This window comes from Hemiscyllium ocellatum, chromosome 23 (assembly GCF_020745735.1).
Source record: "Hemiscyllium ocellatum isolate sHemOce1 chromosome 23, sHemOce1.pat.X.cur, whole genome shotgun sequence".
In the NCBI taxonomy this organism is placed as follows: Eukaryota; Metazoa; Chordata; class Chondrichthyes; order Orectolobiformes; family Hemiscylliidae; genus Hemiscyllium; species Hemiscyllium ocellatum.
In genome coordinates, this window is record NC_083423.1 from 59,063,972 (window position 1) to 59,088,080 (window position 24,109).

General features: G+C 45.0%; 1 protein-coding gene across 1 annotated transcript in view; it reads left to right on the top strand.

Annotated features, from left to right (window-relative positions):
- The window catches only part of LOC132826961 (NUAK family SNF1-like kinase 1), a 56,339-nt gene that overhangs the window by 4,568 nt on the left and 27,662 nt on the right, over nucleotides 1–24,109 (top strand). The window contains exons 2-3 of the mRNA XM_060843290.1: nucleotides 8,374–8,494; nucleotides 14,700–14,851. Coding sequence (XP_060699273.1) covers nucleotides 8,374–8,494; nucleotides 14,700–14,851 — 273 coding nt within the window. The remainder of the gene's footprint in view (nucleotides 1–8,373; nucleotides 8,495–14,699; nucleotides 14,852–24,109) is intronic.

Genomic DNA, 24,109 nt, shown 5'->3' on the forward strand with positions numbered 1-24,109 from the left:
CAAACTCCTAATAAGTATAGTTACTCCACCTCCCTGCTTCGCGCTCGCTTTTAATTATTAGTCCTCTTTCCCTGAAGCCATGGCAGTTGTTAAGTCTATTATGTCTGGTTCCTCCCATAGCTTCCTTCAGACTCTCCTGTTTAATTATGGATACTGTTGTACAGACAAATTTCATTTTTCCCAGCACTTTATCTCAATTTCTATTCAAGTATCTTCTTAGCCTTTCTCTCTAGCTCTATTTACTTGCTTGTCAGAACTATCTGCTCTTGCTTTTGTCATCAGTAGCTTGTAAATTTTAAAACAGGTCTCTCCCTTCGTTTACCAGCTGTCCAGAATCCGATTGCTACTTAGAGTTTGTCCCTGTGTGAACAGTTTCTATCATTCCCGCTGTTGAAGGGGTTGCACTACACTGTGGATGTTAAGCAAGGAGGAGCATTTGTGTCTCTCTCACTCAAATACAGGGGGCATGCTGCATAACACTTGCAAACATAGAACAGAGGAGAACAATTTGAAAGCAGCAAAGAAATGATTCAATTAGCAAAAGCTTAAGTACAAACAACTGACACAATCTATTTATCAATGTGCTTGCTTTTAAAATAAACCAAATCTCTTCTAAAGTTTTCCAAGGAAGCTTTTTGAAAATTTTATCAGTTGAGGTTGTATGGCCTTCACTGCCTGCTATTTCAGAATGGTATGGTTAAAAAGATTTAATACTGTGGAATCATGTGACCAAGTCTCCTGGGAAGGTTGGATTGGGGGAAACCGTGACTGTCAAGACCAAATATTGCATTGCAAATAACCTTGGATGGAGGTGAGGCGGGAGGTGTAGGCGCAGGTTTTGCAATTCCTGCGGTGGCAGGGAAGGTCCCAGGACGGGAGGATGGGTTGTTAGGGGGCTGATGTAGTCAGCCTTATGTAGTGTTATTATGGTAACCTGATGACTGAAACTGGGCTCTTACTGAGAACATGTATCAGAAGATTGATTGATAAAGCAACTAGATGCATCTTGGGCATTGGTATATTCTGGTTTCAAGTGGGTTGATTAATTGACTTTCATGACATTACAAAGTACAGCAGCTGTCATTCAGGAGGAGCTGCTACATTGCATGTGAGATGGAGTCACACTAATGTCATCAACAATCCCAGTTCAGGAAAGTCCATCCTATCGATACCTTCTGATTTCAGAACTGGTGCCAGTCTTCCATGGATAAGAACCTCTTCCCGACATTTCAATTCTCCCAATCTCTCTGCTCCTGTGCTAATTTACATGGAGCCCAGAGATTGTTCTCGTCCAGGTCCTGCTGCTACTTTCTCAGCCATTCCTCTGCTTTTTTTATTCCAACATGACCACAATAACTGGATTTACCCTGTCCCTTTACAAACGTCTCTCCCTTTCTTGAGCCAGTTTTGGATTTGAATACATTCTGGATAAAACTGTCCAGAAACCCTTTCCCTCTCCTCTCAGTCTCATTACATGCTGTTCCCCATTAGATTAGATTAGATTACTTACAGTGTGGAAACAGGCCCTTTATCCCAACAAGTCCACACCGACCCGCCGAAGCGCTCCCACCCAGACCCATTTCCCTACATTTACCCCTACACCTAACACTACAGGCAATTTAGCATGGCCAATTCACCTAAGCTGCACGTTTTTGGATGGTGGGAGACACAGGGAGAACGTGCAAACTCCACACAGTCAGTTGCCTGAGGCAGGAATTGAACCCGGGTCTCTGGTGCTGTGAGGCAGCAGTGCTAACCATTGTGCCACAGTGCCGCCCACATCTTGGACTAGATTAATTGATAGATGTAAAGATGCAGTTTAATTTGAGGGAAGGTGGTGGTCAAGTGCTATTCTCATTGGACTAGCAATCCAGCGACCCAGTTAATGTGGCCGAGTGCTCTATAGCATTGAATTGAAAGGCACGCAGTGGCTCAGTGTTTAGCATTGCTGTCTCAGGGACCTGGGTTCAATTCCAGCCTTATGTGACTGTCTGTGTGGAGTTTGCATGTTCTCCTCATGTCTATCTGGGTTTCCTCCAGATGCTCTGGATTTCTCACATTGTCCAAAGATGTGCAGGTTAGGTGGATTGGCCATGTTAAATTGTTTGTAGTGTCCAGGGATGTGTGGGCAAGGTGGATTAGTCAGGATAATTGCATGGTTACAGGGATAGGGTGATGGGCTGCATCTGGATGTGATGCTCTTTTGAGGGTCAGCGTAGCCTCAATGGGCTGAATAGCCTCTATCTGCACCATAGGGATTCTATAATTCTATGTAATGTTCTGGGGACCTGATGTTAAATCCCACATGGCCGATAGTAGACTGTAAATTCAATAAATATTTGGAATCAAAACTTTAAACACTTGCTGGTTTTCTTCAGAACCAAATTTGGTTCCCTAGCACCTTACCTGATGGGGCCTGCAGTGTGACTCCTGAACCACCACAATGTGGTTGACACTTAATAGTCTTTGGAAACAGTCTAGGCAACCACCAATATGCCTCCAAAATAAAGAAATGAAATCAGATATCACAAGTACTTTAACCAGAGGGGAGAGGTGATCTCATGGAAATGTCACTGGCCCATTGGCTTCCATAAGGAATTTGTTGAAGGAATTTCAGTGTATTTGTCTGTTGTGTTCTTGTTATCAATTAGTGTTTTTTCCAATCAATAGACACTGTCAGCATGGCTGCTGAGGGTTAGCCACCGGTGAGTTAGCATGGAAAGGATAGAGCAGAGAGTGATGGGTACATGGTACGGTTTGAATAGGGATTACAAAGGTGTATAGGGATGTAGGATGGCACAGGCTGTGCCATGTGGGTATAGATTGGCATGGGATCTATAAGGGCGCTAGGGGCAAGTCAAGGGCACAGGGAGGCTTGGATGGGGCATAGAAGGTGTCTGGAAATGAGTGAGTGAAATCAGGATAGTTGTTTCCTGTTTTAATCTTTATTTTTAAGCTTTGAACACTGTGTTGCAGTCCTTAGCAGGTTTCAAACTGAGCTCAGGGACTTAGCAGGTTTTTTGTCAAACTGAGCTCGGGACTGGGCAGCTTCCTCCGGGTTGTGTTCTCTATCTCCCAGGTGCTCCTGCTGAGCTCAGCAGCAGTGTACTGACCAGAGAACAGTGTTAAAGACTGCCACAATCAGTCTGCTAAGGGGGCTGCACAATCTTTGAGTGTGATTCTTCTTGATCCAAATAGGCAGATTATAAGCTATGAGCCCCATGGCCAAAAATGGAACAAAGTAATTCTTCATCCACTGCATTCTTGGAAGCCATTCTCTTCATTGGGTAAAAGCAAGTGCCTTTGGGAAAATGGCACAAACGTGTCACAAGTATTGACAGAGAGGGAGGAGTACCGGCAAAGTGAGGGAAGCCGGCAGGGTGGTCGGCAGACTGAAACAGCAACAGACGGAGGAAGACAAAGACTGGGACAGAGAAAGGTACGGATTCTCCCGATTAGGAGTAACTGCAAGCTCCCAACAGGCAAGATGATGGGCTGAATGTTCCCAGTATTTTGCAATTTTAATTTTGGATGGGGGTGGGGATGTCAGATCCTTCAGAGCCCCATGGCTCTGCTGTTCAGCTCATTAATAATGATCACAGGCTCTCAGTGCCTGTCTTGTGGGATAGGTTAGAAGTGTTCGTCAGTGCCAGGAGTTTGCGATGTAGATACCATTGATGCTATATTTAAACTCCAGCTCATCATCAACTCAGATGCTGCAGGATTCTAACACTAATCCTATCACAGGATGTAGTCCTGACAACGTTAGAACCCAGGAGAAAGTGAGGACTGCAGATGCTGAAGTACCAGATTTGAAAAATGTGGTGCTGGAAAAACACAGCAGGCCAGGCAGCATCCGAGGAGCAGGAGAATCGACGTTTCGGGCATAAGCCCTTCTTCAGGAATGAGGCTGGTGTGCCAAGCGGGCTGAGATAAAAGGTAGAGGGGAGGGAATTTGGGGGAGGGGTGCTGGGAGTACGATAGGTGGAAGGAGGTGAGGGTGAGGGTGATAGACCGGAGAGGGAGTAGGGGCGGAGAGGTCGGGAAGAAGATTGCAGGTCAAGAGGGCGGTGCTGAATCCGAGGTTTGGGACTGAGATAAGGTGGGGGGACGGGAAATGAGGAAGCTGGAGAAATCTACATTCATCCTGTGTGGTTGGAGGGTTCCAGGCGGAAGATGAGGTGCTCTTCCTCCAAGTGTTGTGTGACCAGGGTCTGGCGATGGAGGAGGCCAAGGACCTGCATGTCATTGGCGGAGTGGAAGGGGGAACTAAAGTGTTCAGCCACTGGGCAGTTGGGTTGGTTGGTGCGGTGTTCCCTGAAACATTCCGCAAGTAGGCGGCCTGTCTGCACATCGGGTGCAGAGGATACAGTAAATGATGTGTGTGGAGGTGCAGGTTAATTTGTGACGGATATGGAAGGATCCATTGGGGCCTTGGAGGGAGGTGAGGGGGGAGGTGTGGGCACAAGTTTTGCTTTTCTTGCGGTTGCAGGGGAAGGTCACGGGAGTGGAATTGGGTTGGTGGGGGTTGTGGACCTTACGAGGGAGTCGCAGAGGGAGTGGTCTTTCCTGAATGCAGATAGGGGTGGAGAGGGAAATATATCCCTGGTGGTAGGGTCTGTCTGGAGGTGGCGGAAATGACAGAGGATGATACGATGTATCCGGAGGTTGGTGGGGTGGCAGGTGAGGATCAGTGGGGTTCTGTCCTGGTGGCGATTGGAGGGGAGGGGTTCAAGGGCGGAGGTGCAGGAAGTGGAGGAGACGCAGTGGAGAGCATCATCGACCACGTCGGAGGGGAAATTGTGGTCTTTGAAGAAGGAGGCCATTTGAGTTGTTCGGTAGTGGAATTGGTCCTCCTGGGAGCAGATAGAACATAGAAAAATACAGCGCAGTACAGGCCCTTCGGCCCTCGATGTTGCGCTGACCAAAGCCTACCTAACTTACACTAGCCCAATAACCTCCATATGCTTGTCCAATGCCCGCTTAAATGACCATAAAGAGGGAGAGTCCACCACTGCTACTGGCAGGGCATTCCATAAACTCACAACCCGCTGAGTAAAAAATCTACCCCTAACATCTGTCCTATACCTACCACCCCTTAATTTAAAGCTGTGTCCCCTAGTAACAGCTGACTCCATTAGCGGAAAAAGGTTCTCACTGTCAACCCTATCTAAACCCCTAATCATCTTGTACACCTCTATCAAATCTCCCCTAAACCTTCTTTTCTCCAATGAGAACAGCCCCAAGTGCCTCAGCCTTTCCTCATACGATCTTCCTACCATGCCAGGCAACATCCTGGTAAACCTCCTCTGCATCCGTTCCAGTGCCTCCACATCCTTCCTATAGTATGGCGACCAAAACTGCACACAATACTCCAGATGAGGCCACACCAGAGTCTTATACAATTGCAACATGACCTCAGGACTCCGGAACTCAATTCCTCTACCATAAAGCCCAGTACACCATATGCCTTCTTCACAGCACTATTTACCTGGGTGGCAACTTTCAGAGATCTGTGTACATGGACACCAAGATCCCTCTGCTCATCCACACTACCAAGTAGTCTACCATTAGCCCAGTAATCCATCTTCTTGTTACTCCTACCAAAGTGAATGACTTCACACTTAGCTCCATTGAATTCCATTTGCCACCTTTCTGCTCAGCTCTGCAACTTATCTATATCCCGCTGTAACCTGCTACATCCTTCTTCGCTGTCCACAACTCCACCGACTTTCGTGTCATCCGCAAACTTGCTCACCCAGCCTTCAAGCCCCTCCTCCAGGTCATTTATAAAAATAAAGATGCGGCGGAGACGGAGGAATTGGGAATATGGGATTGCATTTTTACAGGGGGCAGCGTGGGAGGAGGTGTAATCTAGGTAGCTGTGGGAGTCGGTCAGTTTGTAGTAAATGTCTGTGTTGAGTCGGTCATCCGAGATAGAAATGGAGAGGTCTAGGAAGGGGAAGGAGGAGTCTGAGATGGTCCAGGTAAATTTGAGGTCAGTGTGGAAGGTGTTAGTAAAGTGGAAGAACTGTTCAACCTCCTCATGGAAGCACGAGGTAGCGCCAATACAATCATCAATGTAGCGGAGGAAATGGTGGGGGGGTGGTGCCAGTGTAGCTGCGGAAGATGGACTGTTCCACGTATCCGACGAAGAGGCAGACATAGCTGGGGCCCATGGCTACTCCTTTGGTTTAGCAGAAGTTGGAGGATTGGAAGGAGAAGTTGTTAAGAGTGAGGACCAGTTCAGTCAGTCGAAGGAGGGTGTCGGCGGGAGAAGAAGAAGCGAAGGGTTTGGAGGCCTTCGTGATGGGGGATGGAAGTGTGTAGGGACTGGAAGTCCATCGTGAAGATAAGGCGTTGGGAGCTGGGAAAGCGAAAATCATGGAGGAGGTGGAGGGCGTGGGTGGTGTCCTGAACGTCAGTGGGGAGTTCTTGGACTAAGGGGGACAGGACAGTGTCGAGGTATGCGGAGATGAGTTTGGTGGGGCAGGAGCAGGCTGAGACAATGGGTCGGCCGGGGCAGTCGGATTTGTGGATTTTGGGCAGGAGGTAGAAACGGGCGGTGCGGGGTTGTGGGACTATGAGGTTGGAGGCGGTGGATAGGAGATCTCCTGAGGTGATGAGGTTATGGATGACACCCTCCTTCGACTGACTGAACTGGTCCTCACTCTTAACAACTTCTCCTTCCAATCCTCCCACTTCCTCGTGGCGCAACCTCGTGCTCCCATGAGGAGGTTGAACAGTTCATCCACTTTACTAACACTTTCCACCCCAACCTCAAAATTACCTGGACCGTCTCAGACTCCTCCCTCCCCTTCCTAGACCATTTCTATCTCAGATAACCGACTCAACACAGACATTTACTACAAACCGAACAACTCCCACAGCTACTTAGATTACACCTCCTCCCACCCTGCCCCCTGTAAAAATGCCATCCCATATTCCCAATTCCTCCGTCTCCGCCGCATCTGTTCCCAGGAGGACCAATTCCACTACCGAACAACTCAAATGGCCTCCTTTTCAAAGACTGCAATTTCCCCTCCGATGTGGTCAACGACCTCTTCACCACATCTCCTCCACTTCCTGCACCTCCGCCCTTGAACCCCGCCCTTCCAGTTGCCACCAGGACAGAACCCCACTGGTCCTCACCTTCCACCCCACCAACCTCCAGATACATCGAATCATCCTCTGTCATTTCTGCCACCTCCAGACAGACCCCACCACCAGGGATATATTTCCCTCTCCACCTCTGTCTGCATTCAGGAGAGACCACTCCCTCTGCGACTCCCTCGTCAGGTCCATACCCCCCACCAACCCAATCTCCACTCCTGGGACCTTCCCCTGCAACTGCAAGAAGTGCGAAACTTGCGCCCACACCTCCCCCCTCACCTCCCTCCAAGGCCCCAATGGATCCTTCTATATCCATCGCAAATTAACCTGCACCTCCACACACATCATCTATTGCATCCGCTGCACCCAATGTGGCCTCCTCTACATTGGGGAGACGGGCCGCCTGCTTGCAGAACGTTTCAGAGAACACCTCTGGGACACCCGCACCAACCAACACAACCGTCCCGTGGCCGAACACTTTAGTTCCACCTCCCACTCCGCCAATGACATGCAGGTCCTTGGCCGCCTCCATCGCCAGATCCTGGCCACACAACGCCTGGAGGAAGAGCGCCTCATCTGCACTCTGTGTTCTGTTTAACAGAGAACACAATGTATAGCAGCAGCAATGGGATAGCTGCTTCTCTTACTCCAGGATGACTCTTCAAGGAATACTGCATAAAAGGATTACTGCAATGGAAATTATTGGAAACTGCACAGAACAGACACTGAGTTCTATTGTGAGCAGAAGGTGAAATGTCATTGGACCCTGGGGTCACCCGTTAAGGGAACAACTGACTAGGGTGATAAACCTGAGGACCATGAGGCAGTTCTAGAAGGAAGGGTAATAACCTCTCCTGAGTGGTGAATGTCAATGAATGGATCTGCCAGCCACCATTCCACCAGCCTCCCTCTTGTTCACACGTGAGTGAATATAGGGTACAACGCAGCCATAACTCAGAAGAGGTCAATGGAGGGAATTCCAGATTTTAGGACCAAAGCCAGTTGAGAATGGGAACTGTGTCTTGACAGTCCTGAGAGTGATCGAAGTCCCCTGGAAATGGTCATTGAGTCAACTCAAAATCTCCTTTTTTCTCTTTGATCTTTATGAGGATGAAGTACAATGATCCTTTCTGATTTTCTGCGGAAGTTAGAAAGGAGCACATAATGGTCCCAGATTGTGATCAATGAGTGACAGTATTTATGGTTTCAGTACATGCTGATGAAATATGTTATATTTGCATGTAGTATATTGTTCAACAGGTTGCAATAAAATCAATCCGGAAAGATCGAATCAAAGATGAACAGGATATGGCACACATCCGACGAGAGATTGAAATCATGTCATCCTTAAACCACCCTCACATCATCAGCATCTATGAAGGTTTGTATCTTTGTTCTATTTATAGCTTTCTCTGTGCCAGATGATACAGGTCCCACAGTGTGAATTACAGAAACAAGGCGCCTGATAGTTACATGAAACATTTGGAAGGTTTGAGGATTGTCGAACCTTGAAAAAACCTCGGGGTGATCTCCAGCAAAAGGGACCAGTCGGAAGTAGGGATAGGGGGTCAGACTGCCAATGATGCAATGAGGGAATTGGGAGAAGTTAATGAAGTTAGATGGGGCATGGTGAAGGATTGGGTACAATGGAGGGGGCATTGGAAGTGATAGGGTGTGCAAGAGCGGGCATCAGCACAGATGGGATCTTAAGACAAGATTATCCTCAAGTCCAGCCTTTTCCTCATGACTTTTAACTCCCTTACTGATTAAAATCTATCTCAGCCTAAATGACACAGCCTCATCAATCCTCGGCAGTTTTTAAAAAAAATCCAGATTCAGTGCCTTCCAAGGGAAGAAATTCCTCTTCACCCCTGTTTTACACAGGCCTTCGTGTGGGTATTCCAGGATTTTGACCCAGTGGTAGTGAAGGAATGGTGATATATTTCCAGGTCAGAATGGTGAATGGCTTGGAGGGGAATGTGCAAATGGATGTGTTCCCATGTACCTGTTGCCCTTGTCCTTCAAGGTAGTAAAGGTCAAGTGTTGTCTACAGGCCTATAAGCAGGGATGGCATTAAACAGAAAATTAGAGATACATGTAATGGGGAATACGGGGGTGACTTCAAGCTACATTCAGACTGTGCAAATGACATTAGCAACAATAGTGTAGTGAATTCCTGAAGTGTGTGCAAGACTTTCTTTTAGTTCAGAACATCGAAGAACCCACTCAGTGACACACTATCCTAGATTCGGAACAATGAGAAGAGATTAGTTAATAATCTTCTTGTGAGAGATCCTTGGGAAAAAAAATGATCATAACATGATGAAATTCATCATTGACATCGAATGTGAAAATGCCCAATCCAATGCTTTGATCCTAAATGAAACAAATAGAACTAGTCAGTTCTTCTATAACGAGATGGTTACGTTCTTGTGCAACCCTGTGTTGTAGAAAAATTGCACTTTAGAAACAACGCTTAAAATGTTGGTGCTGTAATTGCGATACAGTCAACATACATTTTAAAAATCCGTGCTATAGAAGCACAATCCCCAATTTGCCAATCGTATTACAGTGAATTTGCATTGACGAAATGCGAGTTATAACAGAACAACCCATACAAAGTTATAAGAGGTGGGTTATAAGTGATAGACTGCATAACTTCATTAAAATGTATGACAGTGGTCAGGTAAGGGTTAATATTTAAGGAAAATGAAGCCTCTTCAGCAGTTAGATGCTGCTTTTCGACCAAAGACATAACAGGAAAGGTGGACCGACCATGATTTGAAAAAAAAACTAAGGACAGTCAATCCAAAGAGGAAACATATAAAAGTTGGAAAAGGTAACAAAACTGAGGACTGAAAGCAGTTTACAATTCAACAAAGGAGGGAAAGAAGGTTGATTAAGAGGGGAAAATTACAGTATGAGTAAACTTGCAAGGAACATAAAGGTGGACTGTAAGAACTTCTATAAGCATCGAACAAGAGAACAGTTAGTGAAGGCGAATGCAAACCACCATTTGTCTGAAACAGGAGAATTAATAATGGAGAACAGGGAAATGACAGAGCAATTAGCCAACTAATTTTGTTCTATCTTTAAAGAAGAAAGGCGAGAAAACTTCTGCTCTGGAAATGCTCTGGAAGCAAGGGTACTTTGGGAAGGAGGAATTGATTGAAATTAGCATTTGTAAAAGAAAAAAAGAGATGGATTGAATCATAAGGTATAACAGACAAGAAACTGGGTCAGATTGTGGGATGTGCTAGATCATAGGCTGTGTTGGTGGGGAGGGGCACAGGCTGGCTTGAGGGGATCAAGTCAGCGCATGGATCCATGTGGGTGGGACCCCTGAACGAACACCGGCATAGGCTTTATTGAGGATGCTGTGAGGATTTATTTTAGGACAGTTTGGAATAGGGTGGGCAGTGACAAGTTTGGAGTTGGGGGAGAGGGAGGAGGTTCAGTGGGAATTTGAGGGGAAATGAGAGGAAATTTTTTCATTCAGAGGGTGGTGGGGACTGGTAGTGGGTATGTTTCTCTGCCTGACAAGTTGGTAGAGGCAGAAACCCTTGTCATGTTTTCAAAATGCTTGCATATGTACTTGAAGTGTCGTAACTGGCACAACACAGACAAAGAACTGAATAGTGAGATTGGACTGGATTACTCCAGTTGGCTGGTGTCAACAGAATGGGCTGAAAGGCCTACTTCTGTATGGTGAATTTTTATGATTCTATAACCTGAACCCTAATCCTTATCTTAACTATAATCCTAATCTAACCTACCATTATCATGACACAAATCTATTCTAACTCAGGGGGAGGAAAGGCAACAGACAGACAGTGCAGAGATCCCCTGTGGACATTCCCCTCAGCAATAAGTATATCATTTTGGATACTGCTGGGGGGGGGATGACCTACCAGAGGAAAGCTATAGTGGTCAGTTCTCTGGCACTGAGCCTGACACTGTGCCCCTGAAGGGAAGGGGCCAGAATAGAAAAGCGCTAGTGATAGGAGACTCGATTGTTAGGAAAATTGACAGGAGATTTTGTGGTCAGGATCGGGATTCCCAGAAGGTTTGTTGCCTCCCTGGTGCCAGGGTCCGGGCCGTCTCTGATCGAGTGTATAAGATTCTGAAAGGGGAGGGCGAACAGCCAGAAATCGTGTTACATATTGGCATTAATGATATAGTCAGGACAAGGATCGAGGATATAAAAAGTGATTTCACGGAATTATGGTAGAAGCTGCAAAGCAGGACAAACAGAGTAATGTTCTCCGATTTACTACCGGTGCCACGAGATAGCGAGGTGAGGAACAGGGAGTTGGCGCAGCTTAACACGTGGCTGCGCAGCTGGTGTAGGAGGGAGGGCTTCAGATATGTAGATAATTGGGATGCCTTTTGTGGAAGGTGGGACCTGTACATGAAGGACAGGTTGCACCTGAACTGGAAAGGGACCAATGTCCTGGGTGAAAGGTTTGCTCAAATTGTTCAGGAGGGTTTAAAACTAGTATGGCAGGGGGGGTGGGAACCTGAGCTATGTACCGGAGGTGAGAGTTGATGGAGATGAGGCAATAACAAGAGGTAGACCAGCTAGTGGGAAGGAGGTTCCTGGGAAAGAACCAAGGGATCAGTTAAAATGTGTTTGCTATAATGCAAGGAGCACCAGGAATAAAAGCGATGAACTTAGAGCATGGATCAGTACCTGGTGATATGATGTTGTGGCCATAACAGAGACATGGGTTTCTCAGGGGCAGGAATGGTTGCTGGATGTTCCAGGGTTAGAACATTTAAAAAGAATAGGGAGGGGGGAAAAAAAGAGGAGATGGTGTAGCACTGCTAATCAGAGAGGGTATCACAGCTACAGAAGCTTCCATTGTCGAGGAGGGTCTGCCTACTGAGTCAGTATGGGTGGAAATTAGGAACAGTAAGGGAGCAGTCACCTCGTTAGGGGTTTACTACAGGCCCCCCAATAGCAGCAGGGAGATTGAAGAAAGCATAGATCAGCAGATTTTGGAAAAATGTGAATGTAGTAGGGTTGTTGTAATGGGTGACTTTAACTTTCCCAATATTGATTGGAACCTCCTTCAAGCAGATGGTTTGGAAGGAGCTGGTTTTGTAAGGTGTGTTCAGGAGGGTTTCCTAACTCAGTATGGTGACAGGCCGACGAGGGGAGAGGCCATTTTGGATTTGGTGCTCGGCAATGAGCTGGAGCAGGTGTCAGATCTTGCGGTGAGAGAGCATTTTGGTGATAGTGACCACAACTGCCTCACATTCTACATAGCTATGGAGAAGGGGAGAAGCAGGCACAATGGGAGGATATTTAATTGGGGAAAAGGAAACTGATACTATCAGACGTGAGTTGGGAAGCATGGACTGTGAGCAATTGTTTCATGGAAAGGGCACTACAGCCATGTGAAGACTGTTTAAGGAACAGTTGTTGCGAGTGATGCACAAATGTGTTCCTCTGAGACAGGCAAGAAGGGGTAAGATAAAGGAACCTTGGATGACGAGAGCGGAGGAGCTTCTCGTCAAAAGAGAGAAGGCAGCTTACGTAAGGTGGAGGAAGCAAGGGTCTTGCTCAGGTCTAGGAGATTACAGGCAGGCGAAGAAGGAGCTCAAAAATGGTCTGAGGAGAGCCAGGAAGGGGCATGAAAAAGGCTTAGCAGGAAGGATTAGGGAGAATCCAAAAGCATTTTACACGTATTTGAGGAATAAAAGAATGATCAAAGAAAGAGTAGGGCCGATCAGGGATGGCATAGGGAACTTGTGTAGAGTCTGAGGAGGCTGGGGAAGCCCTAAATGAGTTTTTACTAAAGAAAAGGACCTTGTAGTGAATGAAACCACTGAGGAACAGGTGTGCATGCTGGCACAGATAGAGATAGAGGAAGCTGATGTGCTGAAATTTTTGACAAACATTAAGATTGACAAGTCGTCAAGGCCAGACCAGATTTGTCCTCGGCTGCTTTGGGAAGCGAGAAATGTGATTGCTTCGCCATTTTCAAAGATCTTTGCATCCTCGCTCTCCACCTGAGGACTGGAGGGAGGCAAATGTAATTCCTCTCTTCAAGAAAGGAAATAGGGAAATCCTCGGCAATTACAGACCAGTAAGTCTCACGTCTGTCGTCTGCAAGGTGTTAGAAAGGATTCTGAGGGATAGGAAGTATGACCATCTTGAAGAGCATGGCTTGATTAAAGGCAGTCAGCACGGTTTTGTGAGGGGCAGGTCATGCCTCACAAATCTTATTGAGTTCTTTGAGGATGTTACTAGACAAGTTGATGAGGGTTGAGCGGTGGATGTGGTGTATATGGACTTCAGTAAGGCACTTGATCAGGTTACCCATGGTAGGCTTGTTCAGAAGGTCAAAAGGAATGGGATACAGCGAAATTTAGCTGTCTGGATACAGAATTGGCTGGTCGACAGAAGACTGCGAGTGGTAGTGGAAGGAAAATATTCTGCCTGGAAGTCATTGGTGAGTGGTGTTCCACAGGGCTCTGTTCTTGCACCTCTACTCTTTTTGTAATTTTTATTAATGATTTGGATGAGGAGATTGAAGGATGGATTAGCAAGTTTACAGACGACACAAAGGTTGGAGGTGTCGTTGACAGTATAGAGGACTGTTGTAGGCTGCAGCATGACATTGACAGAATGCAGAGATGGCTGAGAGGTGGCAGATGGAGTTCAACCTGGATAAATGCGAGGTGATGCATTTTGGAAGGTTGAATTTGAAAGCTGAGTACAGGATTAAAGACAGGATTCTTGGCAGTGTGGAGGAATAGCGGGATCTTGGTGTGCAGATACATAGATCCCTTAAAATGGCCACCCAGGTGGACAGGGTTGTTAAGAAAGCATATGGTGTTTTGGCTTTCATTAACGGGGGTATTGAGTTTAAGAGCCGTGAAATCTTGTTGCAGCTCTATAAAATTTTGGTTAGACCGCACTTGGAATACTGTGTCCAGTTCTGGTTGCCCTATTATAAGAAAGATGTGGATGCTTTGGAGAGGATTCAGAGGAGGTTTACCAGGATGCTGCCTGGACTGGAGGGCTTATCTTATGAAGAGAGGTTGACTGAGTTCGGACTTTTTTCATTGGAAAAAAGAAGGAAGAGAGGGGACCTAATTGAGGTGTACAAGACAATGAGAGGCATAGATAGAGTTGATAGCCAGAGACTTTTTCCCAGGGCAGAAATTGTGAACACAAGGGGTCATAGTTTTAAGCTGTTTTGCTGAAAGTATAGAGGGGATGTCAGAGGCGGGTTCTTTGCGCAGAGAGTTGAGAGAGAATGGAATGCGTTGCCAGCAGCAGTTGTGGAAGCGAGGCCATTGGGAATATTTAAGAGACTGCTGGACATGCATATGGTCACAGAAATTTGAGGGTTTGTACATTAGGTTTACCTTACATGAGGATCAATGGTCGGCACAACATCGTGGGCTGAAGGGCGTGTTCTGTGCTGTACTGTTCTATGTTCTAACTCATTGTGTCAGACATATCGCCATCAGCATTTGACTTAATATAGCATTTCTTAAAAAAAAATCTGTGTTTGTCTGAAATTGAATCATTTTAGGTGGGAGTAAACCTTGTTCTGATTTTTCAACAGTTTTCGAGAACAAGGATAAAATGGTGATAGTGATGGAATGTGCAAGCAAAGGCGAGTTATATGACTACATCAGTGAGAGGCACAAGTTAAGTGAGAGGGAGACCAGAATGTTCTTCAGACAGATCGTGGATGCCATTCACTACTGTCATAAGGTAACCTTGGGACCTTGGGTTCATGTCACATTACAGATGATCACCATTGAACTTACACACACACACACACACACACACACACACACTTTCTCACACTCACAACCCCCACCCCAGACAGACACACACACACAAACAAAGACCCACATGCACACACATATTTTGTGGGGTGAATTTGTACTTGCAGAATTACATTGTACTTTGCTCAAAAACTGCATACATTCATGTAGAACTCTGAGCTCAAAAACTGCATGAATTTATGTAAAACTCTGTTATCTCACTTTTTAGATTATAATCAATCTAAACATCAGGTCATAGACAGAGAACACAGGGGGCTAACACCTTCAACATATTGTCTAGCTATCACCATTGTTAACAGCTAACCTGAGAATGCAACTTTTTAAAAAAAAGGGTTTTGTGATTTACACATGAAAGAAGTGAAACTATCACTGTATTCTAACAGATGAAAGGCTTAACAGACAATCAATTTTTCATTTTATAATTTCACTTACATTACACTGCAAATTTTTGCTACAAATTCTGAGTTATGATCGAGCGCTCCACAATCACCTGATGAAGGAGCGTCGCTCCGAAAGCTAGTGTGCTTCCAATTAAACCTGTTGGACCATAACCTGGTGTTGTGAGATTTTTAACATCATAAGGTAAGAACACCAGCAGATTCTGGATGTTTTCTTGAAGGCAGTAGTAACAAGAGAAATCCATATATCGAGCTTTGCTGTTTAACCTATTTCATTAACAAAAGTCTTATTGATCTCAGTTTTAAAATTAACAATTGAATCAGGATCAATTGCTATTTGTGAAATGAGTTTTAAACTCCTATCACCCATTGTGTAGAGAAAGCTTTGTTGCTTCAAGTAAGGTTCCAGTCAAATGTTTAAATGCTGACCAGCATTTATCGCCTGTCCCTAGTTGCCTCCTGAGAAGGTGGTGGTGAGCTGCCGCCTTGAACCACTGCAGACCATGTGCTGTAGGTAAACCCACAATGCACTTCAGAAGGGAGTTCCAGGATTTTGACCCACCACCACTGAAGGAACAGTGATATATTTCTAATAGTGAGTGGCATGGAAGGAGTTTGCTGGTGAAGGTGTTCCCATTTATTCCTTCTAAATGGCAGGAGTTGTGGGTTTGGAAGGTGCTGTCTAGAGATTTTTAGTGAATTTCTGCATGTTGTAGATAATACATACTACTGCTATTGAGCATCGATGGTGGAGGGAGTGGGTGTTTGTGAATGTGGTGCTAGTCAAGCGGGCTGCTTTGTCCTGGATCTCATGAGTGTTATGGAGCTGCACTCATCCAGGCAAGGAGGGAGTGTTCTGTTAACACTCCTGTTTTGTATCTTGTAGATGGTGGGGAGTCAGGAAGTCAGTTTCTTGCTATCAGTATTCCTAGCCTCTGACCTTCTGTTATAGCCAGTTTCACAGCAATTTTGGTCTGCCTCAGTGATGCAGTTTCCCTCACAGTGATGCCAGTCTCCTTCACCATGATTGTAGTCCACTTCACAGTAATCCCAATTGCTTCAGAGTGATCCCTGTCTTCTATTCTGTTAGCCCAGTCTGCTTTGCAGTATTCCTGACCTGCTTCCCAAATGCTGGCGCTTCATACTTTCTCATAACACACTCTGTTTGAACTTACAAGAATAGTAGATCTCTTGTTGGAGAACTATTGAGATCATTCTGATCTGTGGATTATTTTTACACTGGAGAATTCTTCCTTTCTTGGACATCCATTGCAGAGGGTTCGGATCTTGTAGATGTCGATCCGTTACCTTATCTAGAAGACCCTTAATTTCCTGAATTTTCTTTCTGGAAGACAACAGCTCTATTGGAATACATACTTTGTTTCTTGGAGTAGTCCGGATTTCTAAATTAGGCAGTTGCTCTCTCATTTGAGATTTCCAAGGCGAGGAATACTGCAGAAGTAAGTCACCTCCTGACTCCCCAAAACCTGTTCGCCAGCCACAAGGCATAAGTCAGGAGTGTGATGGAATACTGTCACTTACCTGGTTGGATGCAGCTCCAATGACACTCAAGAAGCTTCACACCATCCAGGACAAACCAACCAGCTTGGTTTGCACCACATTCATCAGACTTTCCGTCACCAATGCTCAGCAGCAGTGTGTATCACCTACGAGATGTACTCCTCCACCACTCAGAACATTTCCTGCTCAGTCATCTCCCTATTTCTACATGGCAGCTTTCCATGCAATCACAGAAGGTGTAACACTTGCCCATTCCTCTGCTTCACTGCCAATACCCCAAACACTCCTTCCAGGTGAAGCTTCTTTCAGTCTCATCTACTATACTCGCTACTTACACTGTGGTCCCCATTACATTGGCAAGGCCCGTCGCAGACTGGGTGATAGCTTTGCAGAACCCTTGCTCCATCCGTGTCAATGATCATCTTGCTGTCATGTTAACATTACTGTCCTGGGCCTGCTGCAATGTTCCGATGAAGCACAACACAAGCTCAAGGAGCAACACCTCATTTCCACGTAGGCACCTTAAGCCTCAAGGTTTCATCTTTTGAGAATGACCTCTGTGTCCGTTCAATTACAGCTCCCCTCCCTTATCCCATCCCACCCAACCCTACTCCCAAACCTTCCCCCCCGCCCCCCTTTCATCTTCAGTCCTGTCTTGTTAGCTTTGCCCTCAGCAAATTGGGCCCATTCTCTCCTTTTCCCAACTAACACTTACACTCATTTCACATCTGTATCACTCCTTTATCAGTATTAGCATTCTCTTTTGCACTGGACTCCATGCCGTCTGTTCCACTTACTCCTCCACAATCTGTCAAGAGTACATAGCACACCATTTTCTCCTCTTTACATTTCTGAAGAAGTCGTATCAGACTTGAATATTGTTGTGGTTCTGTTCGCCGAGCTGGGAGTTTTTGTTGCAAATGTTTCGTCCCCTGTCTAGGTGACATCCTCAGTGCTTGGGAGCCTCCTGTGAAGCGCTTCTGTGATGATTCCTCCGGCATTTATAGTGGTTTGTCTCTGCCACTTCCGGTTGTCAGTTGCTGTTCGCTGCAGTGGCCGGTATATTGGGTCTAGGTCGATGTCTTTGTTGAAAGAATTTGTGGATGAATGCCATGCCTCTAGGAATTCCTTGGCTGTTCTCTGTTTGGCTTGCCCTATAATAGTGGTGTTGTCCCAATCGAATTCATGTTGTTTGTCATCTGGGTGTGTGACTACTAAGGATAGCTGGTCGTGTCGTTTCGTGGTTAGTTGGTGTTCATGGATACGGATCGTTAGCTGTCTTCCTGTTTGTCCTATGTAGTGTACAAAGTGTACACTAAGTGTACAAAATCCCATGCAAGGACTGCACAAAACACTACATAGGACAAACAGGAAGGCAGCTAACGATCCGCATCCATGAACACCAACTAGCCACGAAACGACACGACCAGCTATCCTTAGTAGTCACACACTCAGATGACAAACAACATGAATTCGATTGGGACAACACCACTATTATAGGGCAAGCCAAACAGAGAACAGCCAGGGAATTCCTAGAGGCATGGCATTCATCCACAAATTCTATCAACAAACACATCGACCTGGACCCAATATACCGGCCACTGCAGCGGACAGCAACTGACAACCGGAAGCGGCAGAGACAAGCGACTATATATGCTGGAGGAATCAGCACAGAAGCGCTTCACAGGAGGCTCCCAAGCACTGAGGATGTCACCTAGACAGGGGACGAAACGTCTGCAACAAAAACCCCCAGCTCGGCGAACAGAACCACAACAACGAGCACCCGAGCTATAAATCTTCTCCCAAACTTTAGACTTGAATATTAATTCTGTCTCTCCACAGATGCTGTCAGACCTGCTGAGTTTCTCCAGAACTTTCAGTTCTTATTTCAGATTTCCAGCGTTTGCAGCTTTTCCCTCTTATTTACAGATGTTCAAACCTCAACGAAGTGTCCATGTGGATATACACTGTTCCTTTTTATGTTCAATTGATGAGCATCTTAACTTAATGTCTCTTCATGGAATCATTAAACAAAGTGCTAACATAGCACACTTACTCGTTAATGTGTGTTCCTTGAACTCCTGTATTCACCAGCCTTGTCAAATGTCTTCCTCTCTTACACACAAAAGCCTTTTATTTCTGGAAGTTTTCTCTTACTGACTTCTACTGCCACTCAGGACTTCTTTCATTCTTCTCTGACTGTTATGGAGACTGCTAAGCAGTATTGCTGAAAGTAAAAACAATGACTGCAGATGCTGGAAACCAGATTCTGGATCAGTGGTGCTGGAAGAGCACAACAGTTCAGGCAGCATCCAGTGAGCAGCGAAATCGACATTTCGGGCAAAAGTCCTTCAAGGCACAGGCCTTTTCTCTCTGAATGATTTGCCTTTCATTGTAAGAAATACCTGTCCACTCATTGACCACTTGAATAGTTCTGTCTGCTGTCTTTGTGAAATGTTCTGTTTCTCTGTGTCACAAGATTGTTACACAACATACTAATATTTTCCATCTACTCTGTTTTCTAAAGCAACTGAAAGTCAGTTATTTAAACACATGTAAGCAAATATCCAGCTGTACCCCAATACTACATTCAGAATTCAAAGACAACGTAAAATTATGACTGTCCTTCTTAGAACTACCACTCAAACTTAAAAGGTATACATGGTTCTATCACTTTAGAACCCAAGTTTTCAAATAATAATTACATAACCTTCAGTATTATGTCACAGTTGTGTTCATAGAGTCATAGAGGTGTACAGCATGGAACCAGATCCTTTGGTCCAACGTGTCCTTGCTGACCAAATATCCCAACCCAATCTAGTCCCACCTGCCAGCACCTGGCCCATATCTCTCCAAACCTTTCCTGTTCATAAACCCATCTAGATGCCTTTTAAATGTTGCAATTGTATTAGCTTTCACCACTTCCTCTGGCAGCTCATTCCATTCATGTACCACTCTTTGTGTGAAAAGGTTGCCCCTTAGGTCTCTTTTATATCTTTCCCCCTCACCCTAACCTATGCCCTCTAGTTCTGGACTCCCCCACCCCAGGGAAGAGACTTTGTCTATTTACCCTATCCATGCCCCTCATGATTTTCTAAACCTCTATAAGGTCACCCCTCAGCATCCGATGCTTCAGGTAAAACAGCTCCAGCCTGTTCAACGTCTCCCTATAGCTCAAATCCTCCAACCCTGGCAACATCATTGTAAGTCTTTCCTGAACTCTTTCAAGTTTCACAACATCTTTCCGATAGGAAGGAGACCAGAATTACACGCAATATTCTAACAGTGACCTAACCAATGTCCTGTATAGCTGCAACATGACCTCCCAACTCTTGTGCTTAATACTCTGATCAATAAATGAAAGAATACCAAACGTCGTCTTCACTATCCTATCCACCTGTGATTCTACTTTCAAGGAGCTATGAACCTGCACTCCAAGGTCTGGAAGATAGCTACTTACTCAGCACTATTTCTGTCACTGGTATTGATGTGCCTAATTTAAAAGACAGAGAATTGAACATTTCTTCTGCAACCTTGATCAAAATTTATTTCCTGTCCCTTCTACTGTTCATTGCAGCTGCGCCTCATGGAGCCTAATCTCATTGGCGGCGATACTCGTTGTGAGAGGTGAGTACTCACTTTACACTTTTATTACTTAACTCTCAGGTCTCTGCATCATTTTTCACAAGTTATTCTCCTGCCTTCTGAGGCTTTCTAGCTTTACTTCCTAGAGCTTTTAGCTGCTCCAAACTGGAATCTTTCTCACAAAGGCTTCTGTATTTTCTAAGTGTGACTCGCTTTTCTCTTTTTCTGGCCCACAGTATTGCCCCAGCACTTCTTACCAACATCTGAATGAGGTTTTGCCTTCGAGTGCTGAGTTTGTCTTTTTTCTGTTTCCATGGCTGCTGTTGATTCTCTCTGTTGATAATCGTACTTCACTAACTGTATCATCTTGAAGCAGTAACCCTCTTAAAGTGGAAAATTCCCTCAGAACATAGCAATTAGGAGGAGGAATAGGCAATCCAGCCCTTTGAGCCCACTCCGCCATTTAACTTGATCATGGGGGGTCTTATCTTGGTCCCAACAACATTTTCCTGCGTGCTCCCCATTTCCCTTTATCCCACTTTTCATCATAAATGTATCTATTTCTGTCTTGAATCTGTTGGTTGATTCTATCTCCACTGCACTCTGGGAAATGAGTTCCACAGATTTGTAACCCTCTGAGAGAAGTAGTTTCTCCTCATCTCAGTTTTGAACCAACCCTTCTCACTCTATACCAATGACCTCTTGTCTGAGACTTTCTCACAAAGGGATTATCAGTGCAACATCCACCTTATCAATCCCCTTTAGCATTTGATGCACCTCAATCAGATTCCCCTCATTATTCTGAACTCCAGCAAGTACAGCAAATTATTTAACTGCTCCTTGTACACCATCCCTGGAATCAATCTGATAACCTCCTCTGATCTGCCTCCAGTGCCTTCCTCAAGTCAGGAGACCAAAACTGGACACACTACTCCAGTTTCTCAATACTTGAATTTCTTTTTCTGAGTCTTCTAGTTTTCTCTGCCTTGTGGTGAGGGTCAAATCTGCATTACAATACCTAAGTGACATTTTCCCAGATGATGACTACTTGCACCTTGGGGTATTTGCCATCTCTTGTGGAGCTAAGGAAGGGTTGTTTAAGGTATTTCTGCACGCCCGATTCTCCTTTTATCATGCTTTGTCTGAGGCCTGTCTGGATTCCTAGATGGTACACCACAGTAGAGTATTTACAGAAAAGTATTGTCCTTGGATAACAAGAGGTACATTGGATGATAACAATCAGGACAACTATATTTCGTCAGGCATAATTACTAGGACCTTATGGAACTAGTACAGAACTATTTGCTCAATCCAAATGCTAGAGTAGTTATTAGTTTCCACCGACAGACAGTGTGACATGAATAAGATGGGTGGAGCCAATATATGAAAATTACCTCCTTAAGAACCATTACCTTATACAACGTCTCATATTAAACCCTTTGGAGAGACATTTTTCAGCGGCTAATAGTGCAGGGGAGAGAGGGAAGAAGCCAGATAAAACACTGAAGTAGAGGAGGAAAAGGTCAAAGAGTGGTGCCACAGGAACATTGTGAATTGATTAGTGGTTCAGCAGCTGCTATTAGGAAATGTGTTTCAACTTGAGTAGTTTTGAAAAATTTAAATTTCTAAACTAACACAAGGAAAAAGAGATTTTGTAAGAACAGGCAACAGAGCTAGTTTGTGAATAAGAGCAAATAATTTATTTTCTTTACTAATCTCCAGTTTTTGTTATTAGTACGTGAGTAAGATTAGATTAGATTAGATTCCCTACAATATGGAAACAGGCCATTTAGCCCAATAAGTCCACACCAACCCTCTGAAGAGTAACCCACCCAGAACCATTCCCCTACCATATACTGTATTTACCCCTGACTAATGCACCTAACACTATGGGCAGTTTAACATGGCCAATTCACCTGACCTGCACATCTTTGGACTGTGGGAGGACACCAGAGCACCCGGAGGAAATCCACGCAGACTCGGGGAGAATGTGCAAACTCCACACAGACCGTTGCCTGAGGTGGAAATCGAACCTGGGCCCCTGGCTCTGTGAGGCAGCAGTGCTAACCACTGAGCTACCAAGATTAAAATAGTTACAGTAAAGTAACTTCACAGTGTGAATTGAGGTATGGCAGGATATCTCAGCTAAGTGGACTGCATTCCCTGTGGTATGTGGGGAGCTGTGGACACTTTTAATGACCTGGAAGAGCCTGTGTGCAGCATGTGTCACCAGCTGCACAAGCCTGAGAGCCAAGTTTCAGAGCCGAAGCAGCAGCTGGAATCAGTGAGATGCTTCCAGGAGACAGAGATCTGTGCACAAAGCAAGTCCATAGGGAGGTACTCACACCACAGGCCAACAGGGAATGGGTGACCACCAGGCAGTCCAATAGAAACAGCAGGCATTGTGGAAGTTTCCGGAGATTCTGCTCACTAACTGGTTTTCCATTCTGAATGTCAGTGTGCGCGATGATCTTTGGAGGAGTGCAGCAACATGCAGCTCATAGTTCCGTGAATGTCCCAGCTGTAGAACAGGGCAGGAAAAAGACAGGAAAGCCAGTGCTGATAGGCGATTCTTCATTTCCTGAACAGACAGGCTTTTCTACAGATTCCAGTGTAACACCAGCATGTCACCAAATAGCTGCAGGACATTCTTGTGGAGGAGGACAAACAGTCTGAAGTCGTGGTACACGTTGGCATGCACAGCATGCTGGAGGAAGTGGGATGTAGTCCTGCAATTAATGGGAAGATGGTGGTAATACTGGACTAGTGATCCAGAACCCCAGGCTAATGTTTTAGTGGCAGAGATGAAATTTTAATTCCATAAAAAGCTAGAATAATGAGCTGGGTAAAGGAGTATCAGCGCTAGGACTCTACTGTTCACAATATATTTTAATGATTTAGATGAGGGAATGAAATGTAAGATCTCCAGGTTTGCAGATGACACAAAGCTGGATGGTAGGGTGAACTGTGAGGAGGAAATAGAGAAGCTTCAGTATGATTTAGACAGGCAGAATTGAAGATTCAAATTTTGAGTCCTGGTTGTTGTCAGAAGCAACAAATATATGTATGTTTTCATTAACCACAGGATAGCTTTTCAGTTTAAAATAGCACAGCAAAATGCTTCAAGTTGTGATATGATTTTGTGTGAGCTCCGCCAAATTAGCTGAAAAAGAAGATAAGGCAATCAATGGAGTTTTCATAATATGAATCATGACACATTAACTGACCACTCAAACTAACCTTGAACTGCTCGGCATGAGATGATCTACATAAGACAAGAATCATTTCCCAGGAAATATCATTGGATTAGCCTGCTGTTAATCATGTCACCATATTATAGTTGATTGGTCTTTTCTTGTAATTAAGGCTATACTGTCTCTTAAAGACATATAAAAAATGCTTATTGTTCAATTGTAATTGTGTAATTTTGCCAAGGGACACAGACGTTTTAACCTCTGTGTTGGTGGACAAAACTGCGCCAGACTGCCTTATTTTATTAAACTGGTAACCTTGCTTTATACAGAACGCATTCCTGCTGATTCTTCTGACCGATCATGAAACAGAGAGGTCCCTGCTGGGATCTAGATCTTCAGAGTGAACAGCAAATGCATGGCAGATGCAATATAATGTGGATAATTGTGAGATTATCCACTTTGGGAGCAAAACTAGGAAGATAG